Source organism: Lepisma saccharinum, chromosome 23 (genome assembly GCF_977018435.1).
Source record: "Lepisma saccharinum chromosome 23, izLepSacc3.1, whole genome shotgun sequence".
In the NCBI taxonomy this organism is placed as follows: Eukaryota; Metazoa; Arthropoda; class Insecta; order Zygentoma; family Lepismatidae; genus Lepisma; species Lepisma saccharinum.
Genome location: NC_139251.1, coordinates 48488503 through 48511522, shown reverse-complemented (window position 1 = coordinate 48511522; position 23020 = coordinate 48488503). Strand labels below are relative to the sequence as shown.

The 23020-nt window shown below is 38.3% G+C and overlaps 1 protein-coding gene across 1 annotated transcript in view; it reads left to right on the top strand.

The window, feature by feature from the left end:
* The window catches only part of LOC146005497 (membrane metallo-endopeptidase-like 1), a 136387-nt gene extending 121078 nt beyond the window's left edge, over nucleotides 1-15309 (top strand). Inside the window, exons 12-14 of the mRNA XM_083144742.1 lie at nucleotides 73-169; nucleotides 10584-10760; nucleotides 15202-15309. Coding sequence (XP_083000868.1) covers nucleotides 73-169; nucleotides 10584-10760; nucleotides 15202-15309 — 382 coding nt within the window. The remainder of the gene's footprint in view (nucleotides 1-72; nucleotides 170-10583; nucleotides 10761-15201) is intronic.
* Nucleotides 15310-23020: the final 7711 nt, after the last annotated feature.

Here is a 23020-nt window from a genome sequence, read left to right as displayed (position 1 = left end):
GGAGTACTTTCAATGATAAGTGGTTTCTCTTGTACTTTGTGACATGTTTCAATACTGTCTATGTCTTTCCAGAAGCCTCACGTGCGTCGATGTTGTCAACAGGATGATGCCACTAGCACTGAGTCATGCATACGCCAATGAATCTCATGTCAAATCTATGAGAACAAAGGTATGAAAAAGTATTTTTATTGACGAAATAATAATCTAAGAATCATATGTTATGGTGTTGCCTCAATGTTTATCCAAGAGAATAATTAGAAATTTGAAACATCAAAATATGAGAAGATAGAGATAAAATATGATACATTAACCTTGTTTTACACACACAGACACACACGCACGAACGATATATACATGTATAATTCCAGTATAAAATAACAAGATACTGAGTCATGCTAACACATCACAACATAATCATATAATTTTTGGGCCGTCCCAATCCAATTGTCTCAGAAATAATAATAATACTGAATGTGTTTATAAATAAAACGTTAAAATAATACATATGTCTATCATAATATGTAAATTGATTTACAAATATTGTTAATATTACGTGAAGAGTAAAACTACTCTATAATCAGATACAACAGCAAATATTCATCATCTAGCTTACGTGTAGTTAAGACCGCTAAACAATCATCCCAACCACGAAATTAATGTCAAAATTAAAAATTGAATGTTTATTGACTAAGAAAATGTTATGTCAAGTTGATGAAAAGTAAAGTTTGTTATTAATATTTTATGTATATTATTACAAGTTGTAGCGTATATGGTTTTTCTTTAATACTTCCATTCAAAGCCGAATGGCCCCAATCTAATTTCGGCGGAAATAAATTATCCTTGATTGGCCGATACCAGCAGTCACCCAAAATGCTTACATAGAAAACAAGAATACAAGAAACTGGAAACCCCACTTCCCGCTTGAACGTAGATAAAACTAAGCTAACTTCACAGCTACTTTGTGACGTTCACAATTCAATCATTTGCACGATTATATTTCGTTCATAAATATTTGAAACTAAAACGCGAAGGTGAAGATACAACTTCTATGGGTCTATATATTAGTGAAATAACTGAGCAATATGCAGTTCACTATTACTTATATTTCCATTTTTGTCAGACACAGTATCACATAATGACTATTGATTCTCGTTGCTATAGCAATGTTAGAATTCCAAATATCTCGTTTATACAGCGTATAGTGCAATGAATAACATAAAATATAATTAACGTTCTACAAAGTAATAATTATACATTTTTTTGAACCGTTAATATAAAGTGATTTGTATAATATGAAATTAATAATTTCAATAAACATATAATTAATTATATTGTGAGAATCCACAGGACCGTCACAACATTCCCCTCCTCCGGGAAAATGAAAACTACGAAACAGCAAGGAGGAGTTTTCATTTAAAAATCAACATAACTGAAACCAAGTTACAAATGCACAATATTATCTGACATTCGACAACAATGTGCACATAAACAGATTAGTGCCTAACAGGTAATTACAAATCAGACCATAATAGAACATTCAATTGTACAAAATAATAAACAGAATGGTTTCAATTTTCCAGTATCTACTCTCTACTCTCATAAATTTGATTTTCAGACAAGAGTTGATTCCTCTTTTCTTCCGAACAGTTAAACACTCGAAGATTTGAAAAGTTCACTTTGTCATAATATTGCTGGTTCATTGTGTAAAGAATTGCATTATTGTCCTTAATTTCCTTAACAAGGAATGGCCCAATATACAAGTTGAACAATTTATGAATCTGGCTGTTAATTTTAGAACTAACTTGCCTATTTTTTATCATAACCAAATCTCCTGTTTGAAGTTTGATCGAGTTCAATGCATTCTTAATCTTTCTACTTCTTCTAGATTGTCTAATCCTGATTTCTGCTAAAAACAATTTCCGTTTCCATGGCAAAGATTTAATTTGTTCTGGCCAGCTGATTTCTTCAAATATTGAGTCCTTCATATCTTCATGTAAGAAAAGTTCACTAGGAGATAATCCGGTAACTGAAGAGCATGAATGATTTAATAACTGAATAATAGAATTCATTTTTGGATACCAACTGGTGTGATTATCATTGCAGAATAATCGCAGTAACCTAACAATCTCCTTATTGTACCTCTCAATAGGATTAGATTTCGGATTGTATGTAGTAGTAGTAATATGCTTAATTTTCCTTGAATCCATGTAGGCTTTCCACTCATTTGATGTAAATTGGCTTCCACAATCTGATAATAATACATTACATACAGGGTAATGTTTAAAATAATGTTCTTCAAAACGATTGATAATTTCCCTGGCAGTCGCTTTTCTTAACGGATAAATCATAACAAACTTTGACATAACGTCTACAATTGTGAGGAGATATTCATATGTACGTGATCTTGGTAATTTTCCGATTAAATCAATAGAGAGGAAATCGTGAGGTTGGTGAGAAACGACGTGATATTCATCTCTCCGCAACGGCCGACCTACAATCTTTGTTCGTGCACATTCTAAGCAATCTTTCAGGTAATTTCTAATTGATTTTCTCATGTACGGCCAAAAAAATGCCCTTCTACAAGCTGCTAAAACCTTCTGATAACCAAAATGTCCATTTAAATCATGCATTTTGTGTAATACCAAAGGTATAAGCTCACGTGGCACTACAAGTTTACAAATTTCATCTGAATTGGGTTTATGAAAAAGAATTTTGTTGTGAAGAAGATACTTTGAAAAGTTTTTATCGGTTGTACTATCTTCCAAGTGAGAAATTATATTATTGCATTTTTCATCTGCTCGTTGAGCTTTTAACCAAATAGAAGAAGTATCATCTTGTGAATCTTCCACAATTACTTGATTGATATATAATTTATCATCAAGTGCAGAATAAGTAGTACAAGGCGGAAATCTGCTCAACGTATCAGCAATATTATTCGAAACTCCTGGTACATGATATAACGTGAAATCAAAACACTGCAGTTTGAGAGACCATCTCGTAAGACGAGAATTAAGTGATTGTGCAGTTTTAAGCCAAGATAACGACTTATGATCTGAATATAAGTTGAAATCAGTTCCTTTACGATATATAGCAAATTTCTCCAGAGCAAATAATATAGCTAAACATTCTAATTCGTGTGTACTATATGTAATCTCTGCTCCCCTAAGAGCACGACTGCCGTATTGTATGACACGAATTTCATCATTATCAACTTGCCAAAGTACACAACCCAATCCTTTCTGGCTTGCATCAACAGAAACACAAAACCTCAACTCAAAGTCGGGTTGACTCAATGCTGGTGCTGAAATTAGAGCATTCTTTAATAACAAGAAAGCTTCTGGACACTGAGGTGTCCAATAAAATGACACATTCTTGCGTAAAAGATGATATAATGGACTAGCGATATCTGAAAATCCCTGTATAAAACGATTCCTCCAATTTGCCAGTCCTAAAAATTTGCGAAGTGACCTTTTGTTTTGAGGAACAGGAAACTGTAGAATAGCTGAGTCTTTATCATGATCGACCTTAATCTCGGAACCAGACACCACATGACCCAAAAACTTAATTTCCGTTTGGAAAAATTTGCATTTGCCAAATTTTATGGACATGTTCGTCTTCTGCAATGTCTGTAGAGCATAATCAAGATGTTCAAAATGTTTCTCTATTGTTGGGCTAAATATTAAAATGTCATCCACATATATCATCAGAAATGAATGAGTCTCTGGTCCAAACACCTTATTCATTCTTTCAACAAAAACAGAAACAGCTGATTTTATACCAAATGGCAAGTAACAAAACACGCGCTGTCGTCCTCGATACGAAAAAGCTGTGTACTTATATGAGTCGGGCGTAAGTGGTATTTGAAAATATCCACAGGAGAGATCAATCGAAGAAAAATATCTTGCACCCTTAAAATGTTGAAGTACCTCGTTTATAGGTTCAACATGGGTAAGTGGTGAAATTACAAGTTGGTTTAGGCGACGAAAATCTACTACTGGACGCAACTCACCGTTAGATTTTGGAACGATATGTACTGGGTTTAAATAAGGCGAAGACATCTCTTTAATTATTCCCCAGGCCTTCCATTTCTCTAGTTCCCTTTCTAACGCTGCTCTTTTGGAGAACGGTACCGGATATATAGGTGCCTGGATTGGTTCCTTTGTGTCTAGTTCAATTTGATAAGGTTCTACGAATGCAGATCGGGGTCGATCAGAAAACAACCTATGATATTCTATTATTAGATTCTAAAGCTGAGACTGCTGCTCCGTGTTGAGTGATTCACACGGCCGCACCTTCGTTGTGATCTGATCTAGAGAAACGACAAGTAAATTTTCTGCTTCTTTGACTATAGTAACTTCCTGCATCTGGTAGCGATCCCTATCAGTTGTGCTTTTGCTAGAGTTAAATGGCTGAACCAATTCGGAACCTGTAGACGCCATCAAACTAATTTCGTTTCTTCTAAAATCGAGTACAGTTTTGTATTGCCTTAAAAATGGTATTCCGAGAATTAATTCAGCATGCAGTTGCTTCAATACAAACATCTCCAAAGAAAACACTTCCGAGTTAATTTAAATACTTATAATCTTCCGACCAGCAACACGAAACTTCTGATGTCCTGCAAACGGCAATAACTTAAGTTGATCCACTGTATCCAGTTTGGCACTCGGAATAATTGATTTTATACTGCACCATAATTCATAACTGACTAAATTACACTGGCTTCCACTGTCGATGACACACTGTATGGTAATACCGCAAACTGTTCCTGTGATCAAAGGTTGATCAGTAATAGGAGTAGGTGTACCAGTATCATTTAAAATCCAAGTAGGTTCATCTTCGTACCAATCTAATTGAAAAAATATTGAAAGTGGATAACAATGATCAACTTCAGATAAAACGGAATTACTTAATACAGCATACTGACAAGTTGTGCCTATATTATTACTACGACATGATTTAGACGGACCCTCCATTATGTTGGTGCGAACAAACTGGTCCACGTTCACCCGCGACGTTCGTTTAATGTTGCTCCAGGGGCAGAAGAAATGAACTGTTTACAAGAAGTTTCTCTTGGATCGAAAGATGGAGCATTTTCATTTAATGGAGTATTCGCCACTGCAGTTGCATTGCAACTGTTTCCCGTTGACAACTGAGAAGACGAATATCCGCAATTGGCACATACACTGCATGGTTGGAATGAGTGGAAATTATTGTTAGAGAACTGAGAGTTAGGACGCAGTGTAAATTGCTGTTGTTCTTGCTCGTTTCTGGCATTGAAACTGTTGCTCATAAATCTACCATTATTGTTGAAGTATCGTGAGCTTTGTGGACTTCTATTTTGCCGGAAATGTTGAGTTCCTGCACCATTACGTCTGTAACGATTATATGGTGTGTTAGTTAGGTTAGGTTTCCCAAAATTATTATTTCTATTAAATATCATCGTCTTCTGGCTGGAGTTTGATTGTTGGTTTTCAGCAACAAATGGAACATCTGTACGTGGAATCTTAATTCTTTTATTTTCATCGCTAGAAGAAACAAAATTAACACTATCATTAGGTCTTACGTTACGTCTTAAACCTTGATTTCCATTAGGTTCATCATCGTTCACAAACGATGAACTTTTAGCAACACTTTGAACTCTCAGTTTTTCCCTTGCACTATTATTGTCGGTAAAACTTTTAGAATTATTCCCATCATGTCGGAAATTTTTTTCACGTACATTATCATGAACATTAAAACTCTTGTTTGATCTTGAATTCACTAAATCCAACCTCTTTAGTAAAGCAATTACATCATCCATTTGAACTATTCTAGCAGCTAATATTGTTTGTGCAATAGATGTGGGCAACTGATTGATTAAAATATCAATAACTTCTGCATCATTCGGACGATCAACTAAATTATAATATGCTGAATGCGTACGAATAGCAAAAACTTCCATACTACTCGTCGATTTAGGATCATATTTACGACTTCTAAGTTCAGATAATTGAGCCTGAGTTAACGAATAAGACGTGTAGTGATTCAGAAATTCGTCAACAAACTGTTTGTACGATGTAAACGAATCGACATGAGTATTATACCAACCTTCTGCAGGTCCTTGAAAACAATTAGTAATACATTCAAGCCTTTGCATGTCAGGAACTTGCAGTAAGTCTAAGTAGGACGTTAAAGTTTTAATAAACTTACGTGGGCTTGATTTTTCAGGATCTCCAGAATATTTAGGAAGAACAGTAAGTTCATTCAATCTTACCAACCGTCGAGGTTCCTGAGTAAGCGAACGCATACAATTGTCAGGATAGTCACATCGATGATTCTGCGGATTTGCTGAATTTTGGTTTACTTGCCTCTTTCTTTCCTGACTAGAACCATCAGAATATAAAGAACGGTTTGATTGACATAACTTGTTAGTATTACTAGTTCTCACTCGATTATTTCTAGAACATTTGTGTCTTTGTGAAGCAATGCGATTGTGTTCATCATCAGAAACATCACACGCTGAAGAATCAGATGATTTAGGAGAGGTTAGGTTCCGTGCAGGAATACCAGGTTGACAGTTACTATTCACATGAGAACTGTAAACTTGTACAGGATTACTTGATTCAACATTAGTCGAAATATTAGATGTTAACTTAGTAATATTTTCCTCACATGCTTCCACGCGCTTAGTTATTTCATCCTTGCTCACAACGACTTCAAGTCTTTGAACTTGCCGAGACAACCCCGAAACATTGTTCTGGCATTCTGTAATCTGATCATTCAACCCAGCAAGTTTATGAGAATTCTCTGTACAAGTAGTGTTGACTTCCTCGATTTTCTCTGTTAGTCCTTGCACTTCTCTTTCCATTTCCTGATGTAATGAACGTGTTGCTAATTTGCAGGACTCGGCAACTTCAGCTAATTCCTTTCGTAACGATGTACTCAATTCGTGGAAGTCAAGCTTGAGTAGTTGCTGTGAATTTTGAATTTCCTGTTGAGATTCCCTCATTTTTGTAAACTCAAGCTGTTGAGACTCTTGCGTTTGCCTCATAGAATCTTGAGTTTGCCTCATTTTTGTAAACTCAAGCTGTTGAGACTCTTGAGTTTGCCTCATTTTTGTAAACTCAAGCTGTTGAGACTCTTGAGTTTGCCTCATAGAATCTTGAGTTTGCTTCATAGAATCTTGAGTTTCCCTAATTTTTGTAAATTCCATCTGTTGTGACTCGCTGATTTTTCTTAACTCTGCCAGCAGATCAAACATTTGAATAGGAGCATTACTTTACCCCGTTGACGTCTCTGCCAACACAGAAGGACGAATGTCAATTTCTTGAACATTTTCTTGACTTCTTTTCCATTGCACAAAAGCTTCAATACTGAACGGATCATAAGATGGATCACAACCTGTACAGAAATAATTTTCATTTAACTGGTATAACTCCCAATGCTTATCGGACAAACCCAAACATTGTAAATGATACCAATGCCCACAATTTTCACAAGCTACCAACCTTTCCTTATCGGGATCTTTGCAGCACTTCACCATATTCATGGCACCATTCTTATTTTGTGATTCATCAGGTTCATCACCACAATTGATAGATCTAGCTGTAAGACTTGTTTTGGACCTCAGATTATAAGGATTACTTGATGCGTACATAATATAACTTTATGTACAAACTAGATTCACGAGAAAAATGGTGTAAGTTAACACGCAAAACACATCACTCAAGATCGTGCTGATAACGTTCCACAATACTGGACCACCAATTATACTGTGACGTTCACAATTCAATCATTTGCACGATTATATTTCGTTCATAAATATTTGAAACTAAAACGCGAAGGTGAAGATACAACTTCTATGGGTCTATATATTAGTGAAATAACTGAGCAATATGCAGTTCACTATTACTTATATTTCCATTTTTGTCAGACACACTATCACATAATGACTATTGATTCTCGTTGCTATAGCAACGTTAGAATTCCAAATATCTCGTTTATACAGCGTATAGTGCAATGAATAACATAAAATATAATTAACGTTCTACAAAGTAATAATTATACATTTTTTTTGAACCGTTAATATAAAGTGATTTGTATAATATGAAATTAATAATTTCAATAAACATATAATTAATTATATTGTGAGGATCCACAGGACCGTCACAACTTAATCCATCTTTTTCAAGAACACCACAATCAACTGATCCGGCATTAGTGCGGCGTGTTGTTTGAAAACGTCTACCTACGTATCTTACCCCCAGGAGCTTTCGAGCAAGTATTGGAAAGGAATGTTTTCTTTTTCGTATTTCTATAGACTTAACGAAGGAGTTACATTCCTTCATGGTCACGTTTGAGTTCAGTTTTTACTTTTTTTTATCATGTTATGTGCTTTCCAGGGGGGGGGGGTGAGGTTTATCTGGCGTTTCTACAAATATTTGGGGAACTTCTGTGCTGTGATCCCAACCTGTCACAAGGAAGGATGAACGAACGTTTGAAGACAAATGTTGAGAAGAGTTGTTGCCTTTGGCCGCTCTTCTAGCCACTCAAAATATTTGGTATCGCATGGTATCGCCTGTATCGGTATCGGCTCAGCTCTAATACATATCTTACCCCCCCCCCCTCCCCACAGGGTGACCCAACAGTTCGGTCTCATAGGGGAATTGCTTGAAGGATCGAATACCGGCCTAGGCATTGGCGCTCTTTTTGGGAGCTCCTTCATCAATTTCATCATATCATCACTCGTCCTCATCGTCATTATTTGCCAAAATTGTCAGAAAAGCGACGCTAAATATCAAGAATCAAATTAAATTACCCCGTCTCGAAACACCATTAGAGTTTTGGAAGAATGGAGCACAATACAGTCATGTTTTTGCTCAAAATATGAAATAGAGCATGAAAAGTCACTATCTTTGATAATGATATGAAGTTACGAGATGCTCGCTTCCATGACAATGTTTCTAATTGTAATAGATTATTACGTAATTCTAATGATGGTTCCAGACACAACTCGAAGTGGAATTAATTACGTGGGGGTATGTTTGCTTAACGCTTACGACTAACAGAACGGATGTCCCTGTAGGGGTTGCTTTACCTGATTCTTCTTAGCTCCGTCCGCATCCCCCAGGAACTCGGACACTTCCTCTAGATCAGATATAATAGATGATATAATTCATGGTTGGTCATTTTGGAGACAAACAAATTAGCAAGAAAGTAATTTGTAGCTTGTCATAGTAATGTACAGAAATGTTGAAGGAAATTATATGGTACAGAGTTCTTCACTGGATTGAAGAAATCTCATTGATACCGAAGATAATCTAAGACGATGCCAAATCAAAAACTATTGCTTGCTAGCTGTATAGACATTGTATTATTGTAACATTAAGAAAAAGTTTTTACAAGTATGATGTTTTGTGATATTTACGTCATGTGATGAATTTTATTCTATCCATGAATCTAAACATCAGTATTTTGTTCTAGAAAATATGAAGTTTCATAAAATATTACTCTTATATCTAGGTAGTTTTCACCAAGTATGCTGATGAGGAAGACGTCACGGAATAACATCAATGGAAAGAGACACAGCTTGAAAATTATTTGCTTTCCCCATGTAACCACAGCAGCTATATCAATAGAAATGCAACTTATAGCAAGAACGGTACAAGCCACGTATAAGGGTGAGGTGTAAAAATGGGCTTTCTAAAATGCAACAAATAAATCACTACCCTTTTATTTAAAATAATAATACAAGCACATGAACTATAAGTTCAAAGGTTGCGATTTGCGATCATGTTTTGAAAATCAAGTCCAGCAGGTGACCACCATTTCGTCGTTGACACTCGGACAATCTGCAACGAGAATCGTCCATGATATGTTCCAACATTTGAATAGTCATATTTCTGTCGGTTTCGGCTTGAATTCACTTACCACATCTTCAAAGTTCTTCACACAAATCCTGATTTCATTGGCCGCTGAAATAGGATCGTGCCTCTCTATATGAAAATAAAGTAGATGTTCTCATCTTGGAGCTGCAACAAAGAATGTCACCATTTTTATAAAAAGCGTTGACAGGTACAGCACGTCCATCTATCCATGTTCATAAATGGCGTACATCGGTGTTGCAAATGACAATAAATAAGTGTTGCCAGAACCATTGCAGAAACAAACACCCTCAACGAAAGGAAATGAAAAAAAAACACATTCTGGTGTCATGCCCTGAATAATAAAATTAATAATAATTTGAAGATTTGAAAATGAAAATCTTTGTCTTATATAATTTGGGCGATTCTAAATTAAACAACATGAATATTCTAAGTATGTGTCCTCATCTAGAATCAGAGATAACCGATGAGAGCACAACCCATGTTCTAAAACAAAGCTTAAATTTGCAAATTGTCGTACATCGCGGAATTGGTCCATGAGTTTGCACAGAACATCTGAAGGAAATGTGGTGTAAAGTCATTAAAAATGGGACGAGGATATAGGGTTGGTGGTTGTCTGTGCTCGATCATTTCACGCAAGCCTCCAAACACAGATACTCATAATCACATGCACGTGAACCTTACACACACACACACATACAAATTTTCATTTTTTTCTAGGTTGGAGCAATGTTAAAAGATATTAAATCTGCATTTCGGGATCTTGTGTTAGATCTCACATGGATGAATTCGGAGACGAAACAGCTGATTGTAGAGAAGTGTGATTACATTAAATCTTACATAGGTGTTCCTCAATGGCTGCACGTACCTGGAAAACTTGATAAAATCTACAAAGGAGTAAGTCACATTCCTTTTAAATATTTAATTAAGTGTACAAAACTTTTACAAACTTAAGTTCATTGTCATTATATTGTACCTCATGACGAAACAGCACGCAGAACTTAAAACTCGTTTAATGTCTGTATAACTATGAAACATCCCACACTGAATATTTTTATTCTGATCATACAATAACTGAAAACTGCAGTAATATAGTTATTTAAGTATACTGTTCGGCGATGTGATCACAAAAAATATATGTACTATTTTTCATTATCCTAATGCTTGGAAATTAAACATATGGTCCGAGTATGTTTATACACTGGTGTCCAAAAGTATAGCATAATGAGGAAAACTGAGCAATGAAAGCATAAGAACTCCGCTAACAGCGACAATTGCTAACAATGGAACAGTGTGACGTGTAATAACCTCGGTACACAGGCACGTGTGCGTGCTGAAGGTCGCATAATCAATCACATGGTGTGGACTGACCTGATAACAGCACACCACACCTCATGTGAGGTAGTGCTCCCTTGAAGTGCAGAGGTGTTTTCTGTGGTGTGCGTGAGTGCTGTCGACTGAGACATGCCAGGAGGACGCAATTTAGACCCTTTGTTGAAAGGGAGGATAATCAGGCAATTGGAAGTGCATCGAACACAGAGGTCTCTTATGTTCTGAATGGCCCGCAAAGTGTCATCTCCAGGCTGTGACAAGAGTTTCAAATCAACTGAGAAGTCCGACGTTGATCCACACCAGGGCGGCCACGGATTATAAATCCTCAGCAGGACCTGTGTCTGACACTAATGGCAAAATTTACTCGGCGGATGTGTGCCTGGCAACTGGTATCAGAACAGCAGCAGCATCTGGACCACGGGTTTCACGGAAACTGTATACCGGCGGCTGCATACAGCTGTTCCCTATGACATATGACCCGTAATGTGTGTCCAGTTCACCCCCGCGCAACGGCGGGCCCGCTTACGGTGGAGCGAGGAACATCGTTACTGGGCCATTTGCCAATGACGCCATGCGCTCTTCTCCGACGAGTCGTGATTCAGTTTACAGACTGCTTCTGGAAAGAGCAGAGACCCGCTACAATCCGCATAACATCATGGAAAGGGACCAGTATGGTGTGTTTGTGTACTAGTCCATTTTAATGGATGATAACGAACGATATCATTGAGCAAGCCTTGTGGAGAAATATCTTCAGGGGGAAGATATTCAACGCATGGAGTGGTTGGTGCGGTCATCGGACTTGAAACCCATGGAACATATGCGTGGGATGCATTGGGACGACGAATGACAGCCAGGCAGCCGCCTTCACGAACCATACCAAACCTCCGTACTTCCCTTCGAGAGGAGTGGGGACATATTCCAGCTGGACTCATCAACGCCCTTACTACAAGCATGCTACATCGCTGTGAGGCCCTTTTCCAGGGATGATCACACACCATATCGATGGTCAAACATCCACCGCAGATTCCAGATTCTTCATGTTCGCATATGCATAGGTAATGCACACCTGTGGTCATTTCTCACTAAACTCGACTTGTTCGCCCTGGAGCTATTTCTGTCCGTTTGTCCTTCACTTCCGGTACTCTTTCATACATGTATATACGTTTACTGTGCCTGAGACCGTTCAGGTCTGCGTTTATTTTAGGAACTGTCATTATGATATACTTTTGGACACCAGTGTATTTCATCGTCTGGTTTCGGAAGAGTTTTGGTACATAGCGTCGAAGTTACCCAACCTAAATTTCATCGACCATTTCTTGAAACTCGTAACTGATGTTTTCACCTGTTTTAACCTGTTTTCTTGCATCTTCAAGTCTCGTCCTTGGCAGGCTGCTGCTGGTGGTCCGAGTCTGTGGGTATGCACCATAGCCTCGCGTCCAGTAGTGTTATCACCAAACCCAATTATTTACGTCGTTTTTGAGTACATAATGATGACAAAGACATTGGCACTCCAAGTTATGATGCAGCTTTCACTGATAATGAGACAATTTAGAGCTGTATTAGATGGAGTTTTTAAAAAAAATTGAATCACCCGTTATTTTTTCCGTGGATCACAGAGTTGGGATGCTCTTGTGAAGTTTTCTCGTGACCTGTAGATAATTTAGCAATAGATTACCTTGCAAAATCAGTCACGTTGTAGACGAGTCATTCCACAAGCGTATAACTCGTGATGGTAGCTCACGAGTTTGCTGTGCTACTGAAAACACTAATAATGCAAGCCACAATCTCAGCCTATCGGTTTTCTTTATTCGCTTGCTTAATCAGCGCCATAGGTAGCTCACTTCGAGGAGTGCAAGCGAGTCTCAATCGAGGCTAGAGACCTACTGTAGCTGAAATGCTGCAGAAGAGTGGAAGCAAATGGAACGTAAACGGCCTGTGAATATTGATGTTTTCAAGAGTATGGACTTCAATGAATACGTACACAGGTGCAGATTTATTTGGGTGTGAAACTGAAACTGTGCGAATAGGCAGAAGCCGTTACTGGTCCTTTGGCAGCTTATTTAATACCTTACGTCACCGATTTATTCTATAATCTAGGGTCCATTCATTACTGAAATAGGGAATTCGAGTAAATTTTTTATCCAGAACACTTACTTTGAGATTATAACACCCTTAAGCCTTGTTTCCATGATATGAAAACTCAATATGCTGACCAAGGCAGAAATTTATTTTATTATAAAACATAAACTAAACGTAACGTTTCAATCTTCTAGCAAGGTCTTCTTCAGATTGTGTACCAAGTACAAATGTAACAAGGTATAAGAACAGGACGATATATATACACAAAAATACTCCCCTCCAGACTATTAGAAAGTTACGTTCTAGCAGGTAACTTTCCCTTGTCAACTTTACTTTCACCTGAAAGTGAATGTGGTTGGACTCTTTATCTCACGCTCTATTTCCTTCATCCTTCTTCCTTCTTCTCTCCTCTTTCTCTCTTTCCTTTCCACTATTTCTAACATCTTCTTCCATTCTTTGTTTACCATCAGTCCCCCATTCCAGTTCATTGTGTCTTCTTCACCTTTCTTACACACGAGAGAAACAGGACATGACATAGAGTGGGATGAGGCTAAGCAGATAGGAAGGGAGAAGAGAATGCTAGTGAGAAAGTGGAAAGAGGCCAAGGAAATAGAGAAGAAAGGTGAAGAAGACACAATGAACTGGACAAGAGAGAAAAAGGGGAGAAGAAGGAAGAAGAATGAAGGAAATAGAGCGTGAGATAAAGAGTCCAACCACATTCACTTTCAGGTGAAAGTAAAGTTGACAAGGGAAAGCCACCTGCTAGAATTTAACTTTCTAATAGTCTGGAGGGAATATTTTTGTGTACATATATCGTCCTGTTCTTGTACCTTGTTACATTTGTACTTGGTACATAGTCTGAAGAAGACCTTGCTAGAAGGTTGAAACGTTACGTTTAGTTTATGTTTTATAATAAAATAAATTTCTACCTTGGTCAGCATATTGAGTTTTTTTTTACTTTGAGGGAAGAAATATGAAAATTTTGCTTAGTCGTAATTCCATGTTTGAAGACTGATGCAATTCTAATCTGTAGTTTGCCATCAATATTGACCAAGTGCAACATCTGATAGTTTTAGGAATAGCGGTTAAATGGGATAAATCAAAAGTGCTATTTTAGAAACACATAATCATCGTTGGCAGCACAAGTAGTCCAGTTCTGTCAACTGGAGCAGACAACATGTACATAAGTATCGGTTACAAATGCACATGAAAAATCATCGACTACAACAGATGATGGTGTTAGATGCTTTCCCATTAAAATTCATCCTGTTCTACGCAGACCCACATGATTTTAAGCATTTATTAAATATAAATTTCACAAAACACTCAAAATACTGACCGAGGCAAAATGTATTGTAAAAAAACACACTAAAAACGTAGCGTTTCCATCCTCTAACAGGGTCTTCTTCAGACAAAGATTCACAATAAATTATTTTTTATTTATTAAAAATCTTTGTCTGAAGAAGACACTTTTAGAGAAAGGAAACGTTACGTTTTAGTGTGCTATTTTATAATATATTTGCCTCGGTCAGCATTTTAGTGTTGTATTATGCATGGAGACAAGACTTAGTAGCTTGAACATAAGAAATTTCAGTGGATATATATTTTATGAGAAAGGAAAGATCTATTATTCGGGATTATCATATTCCTTCCATGAGTTGGAGACATCTGAAGACCTCCGTGGCTATTGGTTTCCGACGTGGTATATAGTAGAACTGGTCTCTGATGAAACTTTGTACAAATGCAATGTATGTTACCAAAGTGGCCAATTTTCTACATTGAGTCATGTAAGTTAATACGACAATTACTATGTCTAGGCCAGTACATGAAAGCTTTTCCAGCGAACTATAATTTATAAAATATTTTAACTTGTTTTGTGTATTTCAAACCACTCAGTATTAATAATAAGTTAATTCATTATTCACAGATTGTGGTAAAGTCCGATACATATTTGGAGAATTTGGTTCAGATTGTCACTAAACAAACGACAGACAAATTATGGCATTTGTTTTTCCCATTTCTTGGAAGAAGGTAACTGGATAGAATAACGTATATTGGTTGCTGGTGTGTCCTCACATGACGCACAAAGGTTTATGCTGGGATTTTAGCACAAATAGCTACCATTAAAATATAGACATATTATAAGGATAATTTCAAACATCAGCACAATTCACAAGCACAGTGTTTTGCATTATATATATATTTTTAATTATAGAAATTAATCACACCATTCGACTGTCGCTAGAAGTCTCTACATTCACCCATAATAATTACATCATTATCGTGTGGAATAATTGTGAATATCGTCTATTATGAATCTATTTAATGGAAATGAAGTGTTGCAATTTTTCTGAATTACGGCAAAAGATAGTAGCCCAATAATATAATTCTAAGAAACCTTTAATATAACACAGATCAAATATGCCTTTTAGTATATAATTGTACAATTTTTAACAACATGATATTGACGAAGAAACATTGATAAATTCCCTAGAACTATAGACATCACAATGGCAGACCTATTTTAGCGTTCATACCACAAAGTGCTGATGAGCGTTTAAAAATAGGCGATGAACGATGTACAATGATTTCGGCTTTGTTATTTAAGCATTTGGTTTTATTAACAACAAAACAATATTTTACACAATTTATGCATTCGCCTTCATTCACATTACCGACATCTTACCAATCAACAAAAACAGAATATACCCTGAAAACGTGCAAGTTATCTTCTTATTCTTGAGAGTATAATATAAACCCATCAAGTGCAACAACACGTTCGAACCTGTATCATTAAATTTGAAATTTTTGGTTGCGTCAGCACTTAGGTGATTGTGCACCCGTCACTATATACGGGGTCCATTCCTCTAGCATAATTGAAATATCACTAATATAACGTGATTGTAATGTCGGAGAACTAAAATATTCTTAGTTTGGTTAAAAGATATGTAAATGAACCCTCAGCACACATAAGGACAAAACACAGGGCAACACACACATATCCTATAGAGGATTTTACTGATCGTAGGTGTAGACGCCGAAGCCTCGTTAGACTGCAAAATGCAGTCTAGGCCGTAGCATGGGAAACTGAGGTTAACAATTCGTTGCATTACGTGGAAGGGTCACCCCTTACACCATTCTTTCCGGTCAATGAAACGTTTCCAGTGTTTCCTTGCTAGAAGAAATGACCTAAACAACAATTTCATATATCTGATTTCCAAAGTTCAAAACATTTTAAGGTACCTTTGGCCTATCACATAACTGATATATTTTCCTTGGGAGAGGCACTACTCGATAACTTAGAACTATATATTATCCGAAATTATTTCATTTATCAATTTGTAACTTTCGCTTGTGGTATGTTTTCTTCAATATACATGGTTTTCTACGTACCTTACATCTTCTTTCTGAAACACGTGCTCATTGTACGGAAAATAATATAGAGAATATTTTAACTGTTTATGCTATTCTCCCCCCCACCTCACGTCTGTGTGTTCGGGAGTTTTCTTCGCCATTATTGCTCGTTTGTGTAGTGCTACATGATCGACACTCCCGCTTCTAGAATTACTGCATGTATGACTGCGACGTCATACATGATTACTCGGGACCGCCATTTTGTGGGTGATGAAGATTGATTGGCTCTTCAGATGTAATTGGTTCTTATGTAGTGGCGGCGATTGGGATCCAAAACTGGGTGGGCAAGGTGCCTAATGTAAGGGGATAAGGACAGTTTACTTTGCCTTCGTACATAAGGTTTAGCATAGTGATTTTGCAAAGGTGACAAAAAGTGCAAGGCAAGTACCTCCCCTCCCCCCAACGCCCCCTGTATGCCGCAACTGTTCTTATGGAACGCGGGACATCACAAAACCTTAATTTTTAAATTGATTTGAGTGTAATTGCCCAATTACATGGTGTGCGCTGGATATCTGCGCCGTGGATACGTGGTCCGATACAATCATTCTGCTTCCGTACAGTTCCCATTTGCTCGTCCACACTGTAACGTACTAGTTGGGGTCCAGTTGTGGTTGCTCGCGATATTTAAATTGGAAGCGGCTGCGCGACAACCGCAGCTGCAAAAATTGAACTGGTAAGACCAGCTTTCCGCAGAGCTAGAAGGACCTCTTTAATGTGTTCCAAATGGGAAGAAATATCAGGTGAATAGATTAATAAATCATCGGCATAGTTCAAAAGAAACTTGTATTTGAATTTGCCCAAAATTTCGTCCAGTGCCCTGGTCAATATTTGGGTGCCCAGATTGATACCGAATGGAACACGAGTATACCTATATTGGCCAAACGATGTAACAAAGGCTTTTAAATCCTTACTCCTATCGTCCAACCGTATCTGATGGAACGATTGGCATAAATCCAAGCAAGAAAATGCTGCTGCTGATTGTAGATGTTGAAACAAAAGATCGATACGGGGTTGTGGAAATTGATCATAAGCGATTAGACGATTAAGATGTTTATAGGAGCATACCAAGCGGTGGGTACCGTTCTTTTTGGGTACAAGGAAGGCCGGGCTAGAATAAGCAGATCGACACGGTTCTATGATATGTTGCGCCTGTAATTCCTCAATCTGTTTCCTCAAAATGTCAGTTTGAACTGGATTAAGCTGGAACGGTTTTGATCGAAAAGGAATATCCGACACAACAGGTATCGAAACTGGTTCTAAGGTACAAGAACCAACCTTTTCAGTGACTACATCCTGAAATTGACACAACAAGGATTGTAAAGGTGAACTATGCAAAGGTGTAGGCAAGGGAGTGCAAATATCTAATTGAGGGTTGACCTCGGAGGAGACTACCAAGGAAGAAGGTGAAACATCCTGGGACTCGATAGGAGGTGATAAGGAAAAGGCCATTGGAATACCCTCTAGATGAAAGGGAAAAGATAACAGCTTCTTTTCAAAGGAAATAGTAGCTCCAGCATGAACCAAAAAATCTGTGCCCAAAATTAACGGAAAAGGAAGTGTCTCAGACACCCAAAATCGCCATTTCCAAGATAAGCGATCAAGTCGTAAAGCTAACTGACAATATGCTGGTAAAAAAAGGAATGATTAGTCACATCTCGCAATTCCATAGATTGATCCGTAAAAGTTGGGGGAGAACCTTTAAGTGTATCCAAAAAGGAAGAGGAAATTAAGGATACCGATGCAGCGGTATCGAGTAATGCAAAGACGGGTTGTTCATTTATAAGCACCCGAATCGTGGGCGTCGGATGACCCTCAAACAAAAATGGGTACTCCGTATGGAGCGAAAAAGGGGGTTGGTCTACAATTTTCAGGTTTTGTATAGTAACAATTGTAATGTTGCTACAACGAATCAAAATGAAACGATGTTCTGATACCAATTTTGTAACGTACTAGTTGGGGTCCAGTTGCGGTTGCTCGCGATATTTAAATTGGAAGCGGCTGCGCAAGAACCGCAGCTACAAAAATTGAAATGAAGACCCGTACTATTGGTTACAATTTTTAATTTTGTGTCGCGCTTCTCGCAAGCTAATGCGGGAGTTTACGAGCAGAACCCGCGAGAAGCACGAGACAAAGGCCCTGTAAGAGAAACACACGTATACGTTTATTATATGTGCCTAAACAAAGAGTCCCGACAATGAATAGCCCTTTTAAGCCTTCTCCATTGTATATATTAGTTTTAGTAATTAAATTAACGTCTTTACCTCTCTCTTTTTACAACAATGCCCCATCAAAACCACTCGTATTTTTAGTTATCATTCGTCGGATGACGTACGTTTCTTACATTAGCTAACGAACTAGGATTCAAAGGTAGTAAACAAATATTGTACTTAAAATTCCAACTATAAACAGATAAATATAATTGCTCAATAACACCGTTTTATTTCCCCAAAAACAAGACTGCGCGTAACAGTATCAACTTTAACAATAACAATACATTAAATGTCTATACTTATCAAAAGCGTGCAGCCACGCGTTCATTTATAGCACGTCCCGCGTGCACCTATTCAACCATTAGCATTTAATTGAGCATCAATCATAAATACGCGTTACGTACACATGCATGCATTATTGCAACACACTGAATCACACAATTATAAATTCAACATTTAACCAATACATTAATTAATGCAATTGGGTATAACCATACCACAATATTATTGTTATTATTCTGATCGTTGGGTATTCTAATGCTACCACAAAGGAGGGGGAGATACTAACTGGAATAACTAGTTCTGTCCCAACTAGGGGAGTCAATAAAGGATCGTAGTCTTTTCTCTACAAGTTCCAAATTAATTAAACTTGATTTTGAATCACTAGACAAACGTTAAATGGGTGGTGAAAATTGCATTGCTAGTGCGAAGATGGAGCCTCGACTGTTCATTAAATTAGCGCGCGCACGTTATTTGATTATTTATGCATGCACTAGGCGCAAATTGCCTGAATAAACGTTTAGAGCACAAAGATCAACAAACGTAACTTAATTCTGTTCATATACGTCACGTCTAATTTTTATTGTTTTGTCCATTTAACAAAAGGGGTACATGGACAATTGGTCTATCAACACGCACTCAAGTAGGACAAAAAGGGAGGGGGGGGGTATTGAACATACAAGTCTTTATCGCCTTTAAGTGAAAATAAAAAAAAAGGGGAACGTAAATTTTACGACACAATTACTGCAAAAATGCGATGTAATGTTCCTATTGCACGGGGAGAGTTTAGGTACCTAATACACAAAGTTCTGCCTCTATTGCTACGTGCACCACACTCAGTTTGTAGTCCTATGTTCTAAGTCGCAGGCCCATCACGCTCTTGGCTGAAATGGCTGGCCTCTATTCTACCAACAGCGTGGTCAGGTACGTCTCTCTCCTCCGGCAAGGAAAAGGAAGTCAGTGCAGCAAGGCTGGTTGTTGTTGGTTCGTTCCCAGGCGATCAAGTGCTGGAGCGGCTGTATGCCGAGGTTACGGCTAGCCCACAAGTACCAAGTTTTGCCGCTGTTGGCAGCACCGGTAGAGCTATTCAGGGGACGACGGCCTCTATAGCCGAAAATTGAACTAAGCATATATCAATTTTCAGATTATGTAAGATTTACAATATAGGGATATTGAAAATGTTACAACACAAAAACACCATTTCAACCAGTTCCTCTAGCGTGTACTCCATTGCACTGATTGCATCAGCGACACACTAGATTTGGTTTGATTTGGTTTGGTCTATTTTATTTCGTTTTTTTCTGCCACTTTTGGCTAATTTGCGAAGATGGGGATTAGTGATGATATGATGAAATTCATGAATAGACACTCACAAACAACCATGGCCAGGCCAAAATTCGAACCCGGGACCCCTGGCGTTGTAGCGTGATGTGCTAACCACTCCGCCACGGGGCCGGCACGACACTCTAGACTTCACACGTTTGTTTGGCGTTATGTCTTCTCCAGGGCATGCACTGAGGATTCTTTCCCTATCATTTAAGATTCGCATCCGCGTTGGGCTTGGTTTCCTGCTCCTCGAAGGTGCAGGAGAGAGAAAGAGAGAGAGATTCGACGGCAGTGATAGAAGTTGTCGATAAACGGGGACGGATGTAGAGCAGTCTGTTCCCAAGTTGCTGGCCGCATCCTCAGATGCTCCGAAGGGCTCTTCTTCCGCTTACAGTCTTTTGCGGTATTTACCAACAGGTACCTTGGTTAGCCCAGGTGAGAACCTCCTGCTCCGTATGTTGTCTCGGGTCGTGTTCTCTCAGTTCTCTCTCGTGTGTCTCCTGAATTGCCGTTCTATTGAACTTCATTTTGTGCCGGAAGTTGCTGACGTTGCTTTACGCCAGTCGCTTCTCGCTGCTTCTTCCCGACGATTGTAACCCAGCGTTGCGGCGTTATTTAGCTGAAATAGCGGAATTCGTTGCTTTTCCTCTTCCTGGTTTGGTGAGTGGCTCTTGATGATAGAGGCTCGGATCTTTCTAGGAGCCTGGTCTTTCATATACTTGAAGTATGACTTGAAGTTGTCCGTTTGCACACTACGCAGCGCCACGGTCGCATAAATAGAAATGGCGACTGTTCAACAACGCGCGCAGGCAGTGGTGTGGTATGCTGAGACAAAATCTGTGATTGCAACGCAACGAAATTTCAGACGATTGATTGATTGATTGATTAATTTATTTTACTTCGCGTTTTGTGCCTCTTGGCTAATTTGCGAAGATGGGGATGAGTGATGAAATGATAAAATTGATGAATGGACATTCACAAACAACCAAGCCCGACCAGGATTCGAACCCGGGACCCTTGGCGGCGTAGCGCGATGTGCTAACCACTCGGCCACAGGGTCGGGCGAAATTTCAGACGAGTGTACGGAGCACTTGCACCTGATGCTAAATCAATTAGGCTGTGGTTTAGTAAGTTTCTAACATCCGGCAGTGTGCTAAAACAATGTGGTGGAGCTCGCCGTCGTGCGTCGGAGGAAAAGGTGGAAGAAATTCGAGCGGGGTTTCCATACCAAATTCTATGTGACGCGGCTTTTCATCTGGCTTCAATTGTTGCACAATCTGCACTCTATACGGATACAACCGAAGCCGCTTGTGCAGAACTCCATGCATTGTTGTTGGAGACACATTGAATTGCCTAGATGCCTGGCGGATGCATATACTTGGACTTCTCTAAAATTTAATTTATGCGACAGTGGCGCTGCGTAGTGAGCAAACGGACAACTTCAAGTCATGAAAACAAAACGTGAAGATCTGGCCTTTCATTTGGTTTTATAGTCATTTCACAATTCATCGTACTTCGTCCACAGTAATTAATTGAAATTAGGGAGATTTGAACGGAACACCCGGTATATATATATATATATATATATATTGTTGAGGTATAATGAGGGAAGATAGAGAAGAGGCTCGTCTAATGTTCTCCTTATACGGTTCATTAACCTGACGTCTCCATCGACTGCCTCTAAGTTATCCCAGGAATGCGCTTCATTTCCTAAAGCCTCCGTAATGAGGTCATACGGGAGGAGACAAAAGTACACCTCATAAGTAGAGGACTTCAGGAGTAATAACCTTGAGTATAAAATTTGAAATCCGGTAGGACATCACTCTCAGTTAACTTAGATATTCGTCGGATACGCTCAGCGCGGGATAACGGAGGATGGTCTGTCAGAGTTCAAGGACGGACTCTGACAAGTTTTGGACACGACTTGTAGATTCGTCTAGGACAGCACTCATCACGAACAGCCGGCCGATATGATAGATGTGGAGAGAGCATTCTCACTCAGTTATAACTCATCTTTCTCTTCATTGACAGGGGCGGGTCCCTTTACAATAATTATGAGCCTTAAACCTCTCGTTTTATAATTTGCTACATCCCAGTGACTCTCGATCTTCGATGTTAAATTGAGTCTCACTTAATGGTGGAGATGCTTTGGGTTTTCTTGTAATTTTGTACACACCCTTGCAAAATTGCCTTAAATTCTAAATAATTTTTATAATTAACCTCGTCCGTCGAATTGTTTTATTACGTTCCAAACTTAAAGAACAATTACATAACGCTAAGAGTAACCGTTTGAATTTGTTTAGTGAAATACTACTTTCTTCTCATGATGTAAATGTCTACTTTTTTGCAATTACTACCGACCCCCCCCCTTGTTTTTCTGTCTCGTAAGAACAGCTCATGAATAGCTCACAATTAGTTTTGCCTTAAGACCTAGATCATTCCTCAAACCAAATCCTAGACTTAGCTACTGCGTTCACAGAAGCCCCAGCCATAGCACAACCCTTAAATACCGCACCT